General features: G+C 40.7%; 1 protein-coding gene across 3 annotated transcripts; it reads right to left on the reverse strand.

The window, feature by feature from the left end:
- Window positions 1-1,338: 1,338 nt before the first annotated feature.
- LOC117380802 (zinc finger protein 664-like) lies at window positions 1,339-14,348 on the reverse strand. 3 transcript variants are annotated; one of them, XM_055226301.1, is made up of 6 exons: window positions 14,290-14,348; window positions 14,171-14,216; window positions 9,790-11,047; window positions 9,672-9,705; window positions 3,379-3,386; window positions 1,433-2,921 (listed from the first exon to the last, which is right to left on the reverse strand). In XM_055226301.1, the coding sequence occupies exons 3-6, from the start codon at window positions 10,996-10,998 to the stop codon at window positions 1,596-1,598; spliced, it is 2,577 nt and encodes an 858-aa protein (XP_055082276.1). In that variant the 5' UTR covers window positions 10,999-11,047; window positions 14,171-14,216; window positions 14,290-14,348; the 3' UTR covers window positions 1,433-1,595. The 3 variants fall into 3 exon arrangements, with proteins under 3 accessions (XP_055082275.1, XP_055082276.1, XP_055082274.1); XM_055226299.1 differs by lacking the exons at window positions 3,379-3,386; window positions 9,672-9,705; window positions 9,790-11,047 and having other exon boundaries at window positions 1,433-2,961; XM_055226300.1 differs by lacking the exons at window positions 9,672-9,705; window positions 9,790-11,047; window positions 14,171-14,216; window positions 14,290-14,348 and adding an exon at window positions 3,813-3,922 and having other exon boundaries at window positions 1,339-3,423.
- Between the last annotated feature and the right edge of the window lie 1,391 nt (window positions 14,349-15,739).

The raw sequence follows: 15,739 nt of genomic DNA on the forward strand, positions 1-15,739 counted from the left end.
TCAAAATCACAGGGTGTTCAAATACTTATTTGCCTCACTGTATGTGTCTCCTTTGAACAACTACAGGACCAGCCGCTGGTTTGGGAATAACAGACAGGTCAAAAAAGACACAGAAATGATCAGACAGAGCAACATCCACCACAATGACATTTGAAATATTTACTCCTTTTGTAATGAGCAGGTCCAGAGTGTGTCCTCTGTTGTGGGTGGGCTCGCTGACATGCAGAGTCAGACCAAAGGTTTCAAGGACAGAACTGAGCTCTTCAGTGTTTCTGTCAAACACATTATCCAAACGTACATTAAAAGCACCTGTAATGACTAAAACATCAAAGTCTGTGCATACGACTGACAGATCTCAGTAAAATCATCAGTAAAACTCAGACAGTGCTGGGGAGGTTTGTATATGACTAAGTAGAGTATGGAGGAGGATTGTTTTAGCTGCATTTTAAAGGAAACAAACTCAAAAGATGAAAACACCCCAAATGACAACCTGTGAGTGACCAAATTTTCTCTAAAAAATGCACACACACCTCCACCCTTTTTGTTTACTCGTGTTTCAGATTCAAATCTGAAGTTCGGTGAAGTCCTTTTTCAGATTCTAAAACAAACATCTGTGCTTGTAACTCATTCATTTGTTGTTGATAGTTCCAATAGCGTTTGGAGAAAGAATTCCTTTGGTTTCTTCCCCCCAACATGTCAATGGTACGTCAGAAATGTAGATAAAAATGTAAAAATGGGTTGAAAGTCTTGGTTGGAAAATCATAACTAAACAAATCTACCAGTACTAGAAGAGGAAAAATGATTAAAAAGAAAAGTAAAGAAGGAAGCAGCAGGAGCAAAGAAGGTCTGTGTCTGCACTCTTCAGAAGCAGAAAACCATAAAACAACTACTAACTACGCTACAAATACCAATCACTTCAATGGTCCTGGTTAGACTTTTTAGAACTTGATTTTTTCCCCCTTGGTGGGAATAACTCATAAGAGAATATCTTTAAGTGTACGGTGGCCTAAATATAAATCCCCAGAAAAGGATGAGAATTTATGAAAAAGGCAAATTATTGTTGATCAGAGGTGATGAAATAATTTAAATAAGAAATTATTAAGCCTATTGATTATTCATCTGAAGGCACTGAGACAAATCCCATGAAAACAGAATGTTTTGTACTGCATAAGTTGGAAGTGTTTGATTGATTGACAACCAATAATCAACAACTTAATTACAAATGTTTATGTAAGAAAAGCTCACACTGTTTCAGCCCTTTGTGTGTATGTATTTGTGGCATTTCTAAAGTTCCTTGATTCATATGTAAGACATAAGACATGACAAACAAATATTCTAAAATAAAATGTAGACTTTATTGACAAATTTTCTTTATTTTACTTTTAATATTGTCATTGCAGAATCCATGAAGAATAAACTTTGTTGTGGGGTAACTAACAAGGGTGTTTCTGTGAACCAGAACAACTTGTTTAAAAAAATAAAATAAAATAAAAATAAGATGGAGAAAGTAAATTCCAGCTGAAAAGTGTGGAATAAAAAAAATTCTGTTTGAAAAAAATCTTAATCTTAACACATAATGTTTGTACTTTTTGACTCTACACTGAGGTCAACTCCACAGTCTGGAGTCTCTGAAGCCTGATCTCCAGCTTTTTGAGTCTGACTTTAGCCTCACATGATCCAGCCTCAGCAGCTCTGTCTCCTTTAGTGTGTTCAAGACAGTGCACTTTCAGATGAGCAGGTCCTCCCACACTGGTCACAGCTGCTGCTCTTCTCTTCAGTCTGGAAACTTGGTTCAGACGGTTCCTCACAGATCTTAAAGCCTTCCCACTCTCTTCACAGTCGTATGGTTTGTCTCCTGTGTGTGTTCGGTAGTGACTGGAGCGTTGCTGCGATGTTTTAAAAGCCTTTTCACACTGACCACACTCATACAGTGTAGAACAACTGTGAATTCTCATGTGTCTATTCAGATTGGATGAATGAGAGAAAGCTTTCTCACACTGGTCACATATGTATGGTCGTTCTCCTGTGTGGATTCTCATATGTACTTTGAGTGTACCCGAATCTCTAAATGCCTTCCCACACTGGTCACAGCTGTATGGCCTTTCTCCTGTGTGGATTCTTATGTGTACTTTAAGTGCATCAGCGCTTTTAAATGCCTTCCCACAGTGGTCACAGCTGTATGGCCTTTCTCCTGTGTGGATTCTCATGTGTACTTTAAGTGCATCAGCACTTTTAAATGCCTTCCCACACTGGTCACAGCTGTACGGGCTTTCTCCTGTGTGGATTCTCGTATGTATGTTGAGTGCATCAGCGCGTTTAAATGCTCTCCCACACTGGTCACAGCTGTAGGGGCTTTCTCCTGTGTGGATTCTCATATGTGCTTTGAGTGCAAAAGCCTGTTTGAATTCATTCCCACACTGGTCACAGCTGTAGGGGCTTTCTCCTGTGTGGATTCTCGTATGTATGTTGAGTGCATCAGCGCGTTTAAATGCTCTCCCACACTGGTCACAGCTGTAGGGGCTTTCTCCTGTGTGGATTCTCATATGTGCTCTGAGTGCAAAAGCCTGTTTGAATTCATTCCCACACTGGTCACAGCTGTACGGTCGTTCTCCTGTGTGGATTCTCATATGTGCTCTGAGTGTACCCGAGTCTCTAAATGCCTTCCCACACTGGTCACAGCTGTATGGCCTTTCTCCTGTGTGGATTCTCATGTGTACTTTAAGTGCATCAGGGCTTTTAAATGCCTTCCCACACTGGTCACAGCTGTATGAGCTTTCTCCCGTGTGGACTCTCATGTGTCGATCCAGATGATCAGACCGTCGAAATTCCATTCCACACCGGTCACATTTAAATGGCTTCTCTCCTGTGTGAGTTCTGTAGTGAACTTTGAGACTGGAAGCAAAAGGCCACATCTTTCCACACTGGTCACATGTGAACTTCATTCTCTCGGGTGCTGTAGTTCTGCATTAGAACAAAGGAAAGTAGATGTTAATGTAGTAAATGACCTAAACACTGTGTTTTGACGTGGATTTGTATGACAAGCAAGTTGTCAGTTTCTATGAATAAGTTTTAATTTTTATGTAATATTGTTAGAAGTAACTGTAATGGCCTTTTGTCTTACTGTCAGATACACCTGATGTCACTGCCAGGGTAAAACAGCGGACCACTCTCTAATTTATGTTTCTTCTCTCCCTTCCCCAGTACACAAGACCGGTCAGGAGGCAGTTAACTTAGGACCTTTTGCAGATTTTCGGTACATCAAGCTATTAAATGGCATTTTTGTAAAATAAAAACAAGTCTTATGTCAATCTATAACTTCTTGGTGACTCTTTAAGCCATGGGTCGTAACATAAATCTATGTGACAATTATACTTTGACCTGTTTGCCTGCGTGGAGACTCCAACGTGGAATGCCATACGTACTCTGAAAAGCCACATATATGTTTGTAATCAGAAGATCAGATAAGCACACCTGTTTTGTTTACTTTGTCTTCAGTGAACCCAGATAACATGTTCATGTCTATACACAGCATGTTAATTATTAAGAGCGTGGGACACGTGGTGCTTTTCTATCTTGTAAGAGGTTTCTGGGCTTTTGTGTATATAAGAGCCACACTGGCCATGATAAAACAAGAGACGGTGAGGAAAATCAACTTGAATCAAGCCTGTATCTGCTTGAGCCAAAAATAAACAGACTGAATTGAGAATTTGCTTAATTCTTCTGGACTCTTGTTTTCAGTTTGCCTCCGGAAAAAACTGACAGGGTTTTAACCATCTTTGACCCCACCTGGACAACAGATAAGATATACTCACAGGAGTAGTGGCAGAGAGTTCTCCAAGTCCTTTAATCAGTCAAAAGTTATGTTTCAGGCCTGGCATATAGAGCAGCTTCTTCTGTGTCCGGTGACTACCCCTTCTCTGTCTCTGAACATTGCTGCAGTTGGTTAAAAGCTCCTCCCTCCTCCCATCTCCACTCTTTTGATTGGACCACAGCAGCCAGTCGGGAGCGTTTGAGGGCGGTGCAAAACTCACATGAGAGAGGGACATTATGCTGCCCCACAAGACAAAAGGCAGCATTACAATAATAAAGGTAATGAAGTGTCATTCAGCCAGGTGGATCAGTCCATGGAGCTGTGGGCTGATGGGCTGAGGCAGAGGTGTGAAGGGCTGAGGGAGTGGGGCACTGGCAAAGTGAAGACATGTGGCTGTATATATATACATGAGCTACAATGACCTGCAATCACAAATCAAAGTCATTTTTATGATTATTTCATAAATAATCAAACAAAAACAGTTTTGTTTTTAAACTGCACACAGGCACTAGACAGGGATGTGCACTATCTCCATATGTTTTCATCAAACCAAACCCCAACTATTAGAGAAGAACAAATCCCCAGACCCTCCAGAAAATCAGTCTTAATGCTGAACATCTGACTGTACTTACAAACCAGAAGTCCTCACTACAAAGAACAATAAATGTGAATAACCCACAACCTAAAGTATGTCATCAAAATAAGACCAACCAGACATTTAAATACAAGATAATTTTCTTTTTTTAATGAATATTTTATTTCAGGAAGAAAACAAATTACAGGCACATTTTTTCCAGTTCAAGAATTGTATAAAACATAATTAATCAAAGCCCCTAAAAAGTGCTTGTCAAAACTATACCATGCTCATTTACTCCCATCCTGTTTTAGTATATTGAAGGAATAGAAAGGGAAAAAAAAACGATTTACAAGAACCAGGGAGCTTACATGGAAAAACAAAGTGCATATATTATTAACAATAATATATACATGTATTCCCTGATAGAACCATAGTAATAACAAATCAATAAACAACATGATCGCCTGTTATTAAATAAATAGAATATTACAACTTAACCTCTCACATAAAACGCACTTTTTTAGTGTATTGGGCCAATTATTGATTTATTCATAATTTATTGAAAACCAAATTAAACATTAACATAAATGATCAAAAACAGAATAGGTGCTATAGTTTGCATCCAAATGAGCTGCACAAACTCCATAAAATATCCACTCAAAAAGTAAAAACAGAGAAGAAAGAAACTGGGCTTTAAAAACGTGGTGTTCGATAATAAATGACGTTCCCGTAAACCCCGCCTCTGCCGTGCGTTGATTGGTTGAGACGGATGCTTGGCGCGCTCTGATTGGCTGCGCCGCGAACACACACTTCCGCAAATCTAGTCTGTTTTGTTTTTGTGAAGCTCTAGTTTTATCCCACCGCTGAAGTTTAAGCGTTTGTCACCGTCCTACGCGCCGTTTTGTAAGTTTATAAACGTGTCACATTGAAGTTTAAAAGTACATCTCGTGGTTTACCTTTTTATCGCTAACGTTTTTGTAATAATGCCAATGTTTTTCAGCTACAGCTAACATGCTAGCCGCAGGATTCTCATCATCCAACAGTTAGTTTAGCAAAAGATTAGCTTTGTTTTTCGAACCTGGCAGCTTTTTTATGCATTTCTCAACAAAATCCAATGTTTAATCATGTCATAGCCTCATTGGTTTATACATTTTGTGATTTAAAAGCGTGGCTAGCCCTGTCATTGCGATACAGATCCAGCTTTACAGGAGATGAGAGGCTAAAAACAGTCGCATGTGCATCGTTATTTGAGCCATATCTCTGCTGTGCACACATGATCCAGCCCTGATATGGTTTGTGTCGAAGAAACTGGCTTCATTCATAGAAATAGACGGGGTGTTTGCCATATAAAGTGATATAATGACAGCTTAAAGTGATGCTGCAATGTTTGTATAGTAGGTACTTGTGTTGTTCCATGAGAAAATGTCATAATGCTGGGGAATGTGGACCAAAAAGTGCAGTACTCGGGTAATGTTTTACAGTGTTTATTTACAGAAGTGACAAAAAAGTACAGTAACGAGGGTTGATCTGGCGGTGAGCAGGAGGCAAGGTGCGGCCAGGATCCAGGAGCGGAACGTAGAGCGCAGCGGAGACAACAATGCGGGCAGCACCAGGGCAGGGAGCAGAGTGCAAGCCAGGGTCCGGAGTCTTGGAGTGCAGGGATGTAGACAGGGTGATCAGACCCAGGACGAGGAGCAGGGTGCAAGGCAGGGTCCAGTGACGTGGAGTGCAGTGACAATACAAGACCAGGGCTGGGAAGCAGGGTCGAAGCAGAGCCGGGAGTGCTGGAGCTGGGACGGTCCAGCAAGCAGGATGTTGACACGCGTACGATCCGGCACCGAACAGGATGAAGATACGCAGACGATCTCGCAGGCCGTGTCCCAATTCGCCCACCTGGCCTTAGAATCACCATTGGAAGGGCGATTCGAAGGGCAGTTACATAATTTCCGGCGCGACAAGGGCTGTCCCTTTTCAACCCACCCTACTGAATGCGGCCGACAAACCTGCCCTTCCCTTTGCACCGTTTCCATGGAGATCGGACATAACCGAAGCGTGCATCCGTGCACACTTCACGCACTTCTATATCCCATCATGCACCACGGCTGCACAAAAAAGAAAAGAAAATGGAGTCCACTGCGCAATACACGTTCAAATGTGCGTACTGGTTTACCTCATCTACAACAGTCTGACATGAAACTTTTAAATCTGAATAAAGATAAGTACAGGCCGTGTGTTTGATGATTAAAAAGGAGGAGAGTTACATGGAATAAAGGAATGTGCAGTTATTGCTACACAATAAGAGACATTATTATCATGAGAAATTATTATTGCAATAAGAATAATGTAAGAATGTTCGTTTCTATTGTGTCAAAGACAAAGAGACTGAAACATAAAGTCAGAAGGTTTAATGAGTTGCACACAGGTAATGTGAACAATGAAGCAACGGACTCTGAGGAAAGGACAGAAGAGAGTCCTGAGACGTGCACAAAATCTTTATGAGTTCCGTACATTCCATAGGTCTGCGCCCCTCGTGGGCACGTGTCATTTACATTCGTGTTAGTAAATCAAGATACTAGCTTGATGTAGCGCTGCACTGCTAGAAAATACCTTATAATAATCAGATGAAAAGAACTGGCACAGCATAGGAGGGAAACAGTGCCCTCTACTGTTATTAAAGTGGTGTAGCCACTGGCCAAAATACCGAACCATTAAACTGCAATATCCCACTTTATGTACAACTAATCAGTGTTCTCTGGTTTATAGACTATGAATGTAAAAATTATATTGTTACCTCTGTCTCTGTTATTACGTTTTCACATGGTATATTTTGTTAAAGTTATGAAGTAGCTACAATTGAGTAAAAAAATCACCTCAAACGTTATATTTGCCTATTGATATTCAATCTAAACAGAAAGAAACGGCTGTGACGACGACATCTTGACTTTTCTTCTATTAAATAATAAATAATTAAAAATAACGTACGTAATGTACGTATCGTACGCTCAAAGACAGCGGTGGAAGTGCGGTCCGTGGTGTAGGCCTGTCCCACTTCAGCAAGATGGCGGCTACACTGAGGAGGGCAGATTCTCGACCGGAACCTTCAAAAGGTGCATTTGGCGAATTGGGACACGGCCGCAGTGTCTAGTCCTGGCTCCTCTTATCCACGGCAGGTGGTGGTGATTGCGCTGATGAGCTGCAGGTGTGTGTGGGAGGAGCCAGGAGCTCAGCCCAGCTCCGGCAGGTGAGGGAGGGGAAAAGCAGGACAGGAGGCAAAACATGGGGCAGGAATCATGCGGATCGTGACAGAAAATGTTTTGTTTCATTCACACATGTTTAACACAAACCCTGCATATTTAGGCTGAGTTCTTCTCTCAAACTGAAAACACTCTGTCCCACCTTGTGATGTCATCATGTGGTAACACAGGAAGTACTTTGAAACTCCACACACCTTCAATAGGATAATTTACAAAATTGTCAATCTCCACTGAACTGAAGGTAAAAGGAGCTGTTAATGTGAAAACTACCGCTTCATGACATCACAAGGTGGAACAGAGCATTTTGAGCTTTGGAGATGTAGACTAATAATAAACTAACACAAACCTGTGAACAAAACACAACTCCAGGTCTGTTTTTGAGGAGTTAACAACATTATAAAATGACTGAAGCTTGAAAAAAAATCTTTTTTGTATAATAACATTTATGTAAATTTGACGGAACACATTCAGTGCTGTACAGGAAACAATGGTCTACAGTCCCTTAGCCAATCAGGACACAGGAAGGTGAACCGTGATATAGTGAGCGACAACTGTAGAGTGAAAAATGTATTTGCCAGTATTCAGTGTTGGAAAGTAACAGATACATGGACTGCTACTCTTCGTTTTAGTGGTATTCAAAATGCAGTTACTTTCCTAAAATGAAAGGAATACATTGCAGTACATGATCATGAACAATTTAGGCTGACTGGAAAACATCAAAGGAGTTGTTTATTTGGATAAATTTAATAAGCTGTTGATAAGCACTTTTTCAAGGACTTAGTCTAAAAACGGCAGATTTGAGATCGGTTGATATTTGTTCAGTATCGTCGCATCAACACCCCTCTTCTTTAAGAGAGGCTTGATAACTGTAGTTTTAACTATGTAAGTGAGTGGTGACAACAAACTGTTGAGCACAGACTTTAGAAATTTAGTGGGTAACACATCGAGGCAGCATGTAGATGAACTCAGACTGGTGACGATCTGTTGGACAGTTTTGTCAGTTACAGGTGCAAAGTGAGTCCGCTCTAAGTGTCTAGGTGGTGCTGGGTTGTTATTTCAGTCGTGGAATTGATGGCATTTTTAATGCCCTGAACCTTGTCATTAAGGAATACTGCAAACTCATTGCACTTAGATGTGGAAATTAGTTCTAACGGCAGCGGAGCTGGGGGGTTTGTTAATCTGTTTACTGTTGAAAACAGGACACAAGAGTTGTTACTACAACTTCCAGTATGTCAGAAAAATACCTTTCTCTTGTTCTACATCAGCCTATTGATTATTCATCTGAAAGCACTCAGACAAATCCCATGAAAACAGAATGTTTTGTATTGCATAAGTTAGAAGTGTTTGATTGATTGACAAACAATAATCAACAACTTAATTACAAATGTTTATGTAAGAAAAGCTCACACTGTTTCAGCCCTTTGTGTGTATGTATTTGTGGCATTTCTAAAGTTCCTTGATTCATATGTAAGACATAAGACATGACAAGCAATTGGTCTAAAATAAAATGTAGACTTTATTTTCTCATTTTCTTTCTTTTACTTTTAATATTGTCATCACAGCATCCATGAAGAATAAACTTTGTTATGGGGTAACACATAAGAGTGTTTCTGTGAAACAAAAATGAAAGGTTAAAGAAATATAAAAAACAAACAAAAAAACACCATCAATAAAAATAATGAAAAAATAAGATGGACAAAGTAAATTCCAGCTGAAAAGTTTGGAATAAAAAAAGCTTTGTTTGAAAAAATCTTATTCTTAACATATAATGTTTGTACTTTTTGACTCTACACTGAGGTCGACTCCACAGTCTGGAGTCTCTGAAGCCTGATCTCCAGCTTTTTGAGTCTGACTTTAGCCTCACATGATCCAGCCTCAGCAGCTCTGTCTCCTTTAGTGTGTTCAAGACAGTGCACTTTCAGATGAGCAGGTCCTCCCACACTGGTCACAGCTGCTGCTTTTCTCTTCAGTCTGGAAACTTGGTTCAGACGGTTCCTCACAGATCTTAAAGCCTTCCCACTCTCTTCACAGTCGTATGGTTTGTCTCCTGTGTGTGTTCGGTAGTGACTGGAGCGTTGCTGTGATGTTTTAAAAGCCTTTTCACACTGACCACACTCATACAGTGTAGAACAACTGTGAATTCTCATGTGACTATTCAGATTGGATGAAAAAGAGAATGCTTTCTCACACTGGTCACAGCTGTATGGCCTTTCTCCTGTGTGGATTCTCATATGTTGATGGAGGACATTAGAATATTTAAATTGCTTCCCACACTGGTCACATGTGTATGGCCTTTCTCCTGTGTGGATTCTCATATGTACTTTGAGTGAACCTGAGTGTTTAAAATCCTTCCCACACTGGTCACATGTGTATGGCCTTTCTCCCGTGTGGATTCTCATATGTACTTTGAGTGCAGCAACCTCTTTAAATTCATTCCCACACTGGTCACAGCTGTATGGCCTTTCTCCCGTGTGGATATTCATATGTAATTTGAGTGAACCCGAGTATTTAAATGCCTTCCCACACTGGTCGCATGTGTATGGCCTTTCTCCTGTGTGCATTCTCATATGTACTTTGAGTGCATCAGCTTGTTTAAATGCTTTCCCACACTGGTCACAGCTGAAGGGGCTTTCTCCCGTGTGGATTCTCATATGTACTTTGAGTGTACCCGAGTCTTTAAATTCCTTCCCACACTGGTCACAGCTGTATGGCCTTTCTCCCGTGTGGATTCTCATATGTACTTTGAGCGCACCCAAGTCTTTAAATTCCTTCCCACACTGGTCACAGCTGTATGGCCTTTCTCCCGTGTGGATTCTCATATGTACTTTGAGTGCACCAGCCTGTTTAAATTCATTCCCACACTGGTCACAGCTGTATGGCCTTTCTCCTGTGTGGATTCTCATGTGTGCTTTGAGCGCACCCAAGTCTTTAAATTCCTTCCCACACTGGTCACAGCTGTATGGCCTTTCTCCCGTGTGGATTCTCATATGTACTTTGAGCGCACCCAAGTCTTTAAATTCCTTCCCACACTGGTCACAGCTGTATGGCCTTTCTCCCGTGTGGATTCTCATATGTACTTTGAGTGCACCAGCCTGTTTAAATTCATTCCCACACTGGTCACAGCTGTATGGCCTTTCTCCCGTGTGGATTCTCATATGTGCTTTGAGTGCACCAGCCTGTTTAAATTCATTCCCACACTGGTCACAGCTGTATGGCCTTTCTCCTGTGTGGATTCTCATGTGTGCTTTGAGTGCACTAGACTGTTTAAACGCCTTCCCACACTGGTCACAGCTGTATGGCCTTTCTCCTGTGTGAGTTCTGTAGTGAACTTTGAGTCTGGAAGAAGATGGCCACATCTTTCCACACTGGTCACATGTGAACTTAATTCTCTTGGATGCTGTAGTTCTGCATTAGAACAAAGGAAAGTTGATGTTAATGTAGTAAATGACCTAAACACTGTATTTTGATGTCGCTTTGTACGACAAACAAATTGTCAGTTCGCATGAATAAGTTTTAATTTTTATGTAATATTGTTGCCAGTAGCAGTAATGCCCCTTGTCTGACTGTCATGGACACCTGATGTCCCTGCCAGGGTAAAAGTGGACCACTCACTAATTTATCTTTCTTCTCTCTCTTCCCCAGGACACCAGATTGGCCCAGAGGTGGTGAACCTAGCACCTTTAGCATATTTTCTTTACATCAACCTATTAAATGACATATTTTTAAAATAAAAACAAGTCTTATGACAATCTCTACATTCGTGGTGCCTCTTTAAGCCATGGGTCGTAACAGTAGCAAAAGATAAATTGAGGTAACATTTGCAAGGGAATTTAACCATCTTTGACCCCACCTGGACAACAGATAAGATATACTTACAGGAGTAGTGGCAGAGAGTTCTCCAAGTCCTTTAATCAGTCAAAAGTTATGTTTCAGGCCTGGCATATAGAGCAGCTTCTTCTGTGTCTGGTGACTACCCCTTCTCTGTCTCTGAACATTGCTGCAGTTGGTTAAAAGCTCCTCCCTTCACCCATCTCCACTCTTTTGATTGGACCACAGCAGCCAGTCGGGAGCGTTTGAGGGCGGTGCAAAACTCACATGAGAGACGGACATTATGCTTCCCCACAAGACAAAAGGCAGCATTACAATAATAAAGGTAATGAAGTGTCAGTCAGCCAGGTGGATCAGTCCATGGAGCTGTGGGCTGATGGGCTGAGGCAGAGGTGTGAAGGGCTGAGGGAGTGGGGCACTGGCAAAGTGAAGACATGTGGCTGTGTGGGGGAGGAGAGGGGGATGGGTTAAAAAAGCAGGTTTACATCACTGACTCACTACAGCCTCCTGAGGCTAAAAATCAAATATTTACATGAGCTACAATGACCTGCAATCACCAAGTCATGTTTATGATTATTTCACAGGTCTTTACACTGCACACAGTCACTAGACAGAGATGTCCACTGTCCCCATATGTTTTCATCAAACCAAACCCCAACTATTAGAGAAGAACAAATCCCCAAACCCTCCAGAAAATCAGACCTAATGCTGAACATCTGACTGTACTTACAAACCAGAAGTCCTCACTACAAAGAACAATAAATGTGAATAACCCACAACCTAAAGTATGTCATCAAAATAAGACCAACCAGACATTTAAATACAGAATATGCTTTTTATATTGACAATTTTAATAACCCCTTTACTAAAAGTATAATTACTAACTATGTTACAAATGCCAATCCAGGTGTAAGGGTAAAGCCAGGGGTAGTCACAGCTACTGACAGAACAAAATGATGCTATGAAAATGGAACACTAACTGATTCATTCAACATAGTTTGCTTGTAGTACACAGCCACATCAAAACACACAGTGTGTAGGTCATTTACTTCATTGATATCTACTTTCCTTTGTTCTAATGCAGAACTACAGGATGAAGTTCACATGTGACCAGTGTGGACAGACGTGGGCCAAGGCTTCAGCACTCAAAGTACACTACAGAATTTACACAGGAGAAATGTCACAGCTGTAATCAGTGTGGGAAGGAATTTAAACAATCTAGTGACCTCCATCGACATATGAAAATCCACACTGGGGAAAATATACACGTGTCCAGTGTGAGAAAGTGTTTTCTGAATCAACACATGAGAATTCACACCTGGCACCGACTATGTGTGTGACCAGTGTGAAAAGGCTTTTACATCACAGCAACTCTCCTTTTCCGAACGCAAACAGGAGAGAAACCATACGACTGAAGGCTTTTCAGTGAGGAACCGTCTGAAACATGTCTACATTTTGCAGACTGAAGACAGAGCTGCTGAGGCCACATCATGTGAGCCCAAAGTCAGACTCAAAAAGCTGGAGATCAGGCTTCAGAGACTCCAGACTGGAGCTGAACTATGTGTACGGTCAAAAAGTATAGTTATAATAATGATAAATACTTTTTCCAAGAATTTTTTTTTTTATTGCAATCTTTTCAGCTGTAGTTTTATGTAAATAATGAAAGACGACTCAGTAGCGCCACCTCAAACTTTGATTTTCATGAGGCCAGTGGGAGCCCAAATTAGAAAAGAAATCGACAAAAATCAGAAACTCACATCAAAAAATAGAACGTCAGGACATGACAATTATGTCCCTACCCTAAACACTGCAGGAAGTCGGCCATTGTGAGCGGAACCCAGTTTTTGACAAATTTTACCTGATGATACAGGATGATCTGAACACAAAGATACACAATTTACACAGCTGACACATTAAATTGCTCCACAGCACACTGGGATGAAAAAAATGTGTTTGTCATAGATCATTGAAATTTGGTACACATATTCCACACATCATACTGAACAAAAAACCCAATAAGGACAGAGCTGTATCTCCAACCCGGCAGGCGTGACAATGTTAGATATACGCTCATTGTAATGAGTGGAGTAGTATGATATAGACGCTGTTTTGGGAGGGAGGGGCGATGTAAACGGGGACGAGAGGCAGGGTCTTCGCAGTGGCGTGTATCCCACCGTCCCAAGGGGCGGCGAAGGCCTTTATCGCCGAGTGCGGCTTTAATTACCCTGATTACGCCCTTTGTTTTGTGCCACAGCATAATGTCCGTCTCTCATGTGAGTTTTACAACACCCTCAAATGCTCCGATTGGCTTGGTCCAGTCAAAAGAGAAGAGATGGGTGGAGGGGCTTTTAACCAGCTGCAACAATGTTCAGAGACAGAGAAGAGGCAGTGACTGGACACAGATGAAGCTGCTCTATATGTCAGGCTTTGTCCCATAACTTTGACTGATTGGTTAAAGGACTTCCAGAACTCTCTGCCACTACTCCTTAAGTACATGTAACACGTGTGTCAAGAAAAACATCATTTTGGGCTAAGAAGATCTGGTTTGGCTCAGAGGAAAGAGAGACAGTACTTCAGGTGATTATTAGCCAACACTTTAAATGTTTAAATCACCGACACGCACAATGAAAACGGAGGCAGTGTGCGCCAAAACACTAAAAAGTAACGTTAGCGCCGCTTAGCATTAGCTACAACACTCACCAGTTCCTTTGATTAAAGCCGTAACACGACGCGGTCACAGTGGGATCTGCAGGTTGAGGGACACAAAACTCAGATATAGACATATAAAACATGAAAGGTTTGAGGAGTTATCTACTTACAGCCGTTCTCCGCGCTAACATTCCTCCATCTACACACCGGTGCATCTGCTGTTTGTTTCCTGCACTGACGTCACACTTCCGCATGGGGATACCGCGAAGTATCGCGAGTGTTCGGGTTGCTATAGTAACGGAGCTTCCAGGCAGTAAAAGCGAGAACGAGAGGAAAATGTGTTTAATCATATATCAGATTTTATAGGCTGGGTCATGTCATTTAAAACTTTTGTGGTGCAGTAACAGGACTATGCCCTTTTTTGAAACCCCACTGATAAGATTCAAAATGGAGCATTTGTTTAAATAAACTATAACTTGATTTGCAACTAAGTTTTCTAAAACTTTTGCAAGTCATTTGGATATTGGCCAGAAATGATGTACATTTTTAGTTGTCTCACCTTTTAATTTAAAGGCTAAACATGCAGTTTTCCATTATTCTGTTTTAACTGCCATTTGAGTCCATCAATTAAAAATATGTAAAAAAAAGGTTGAATTAAATATGGGGCAGTCGGTAATACAAGTTTTGGGTCAAAGTCGTCAGCTCCCGTGGACTTCTTTGGGTCTATGGACGAGGTTCAGATTCAACATAATCAAGATCAAAAGGATCACCATTATTATCCAAAATGTCACATGCAGAGATAAAGTGCCTATTAAAAGCATCATGTATTTCCTCTTTAGAAACTACAACAGCTGAATCTCATAAAATATTGGTTTGGTAATGTATGAATATTAGGTTCTGAGAGTGATCTGACTGTCCTCCAGGACTTTGCTGGAAACTGCTGATAAACATTTATTTCTCTTTTTGCAGAAAAATGCCCAAATCTGCTCTAGTTGTGTGTGCAGGTTTCCAGGCAGCATTTATTTCTCTAATTAAACTTGCAATTTCTGAGCTGAACCAAAGATTGTTGCATTTATTTTTTGTTTTTCTTTTGGGCGGTCAACAATTTCATTCAATGTATATATATAAAAAACAAAACTTTAAGGCCATATCAGGGCCATGGAATGGTGACATTAGCTCGATATCACTCTAACACAGATCAGAGATAAAGTCCTGCTCACTGAAATGTCTATAGGATCCTCTCATTTTTATGCATGTGTCTTTTTCACTTTTGTATTCCAAATACATCCAAATGGACAACGGTCACTAAAATCAAGTGGAAAAACACCATTTGTACAAAGAACAATAAACATGAATGACCCACAATCTAGAGCTGACAATTTTAATGACCCCTTTACTGTAACTACAACTAGGCAAGTTTATTTGTATAACACAATTTGTACACAAAGTAATTCAAAGTGCTTTACAGAATAACAAAGACATTAAAATCACACAAATCAAAGATAAATTATCACAAATAATCATCATAAAATTAATATTAAAACAGAAGAGTGCAGAATAAAAACCTTTCAGTCGTCTGCACAGATAAAAAAAAAACTGTTTTGAGCCTCGATTTAAACA

This window comes from Periophthalmus magnuspinnatus, chromosome 13 (assembly GCF_009829125.3).
Source record: "Periophthalmus magnuspinnatus isolate fPerMag1 chromosome 13, fPerMag1.2.pri, whole genome shotgun sequence".
NCBI classification, from domain to species: domain Eukaryota; kingdom Metazoa; phylum Chordata; class Actinopteri; order Gobiiformes; family Gobiidae; genus Periophthalmus; species Periophthalmus magnuspinnatus.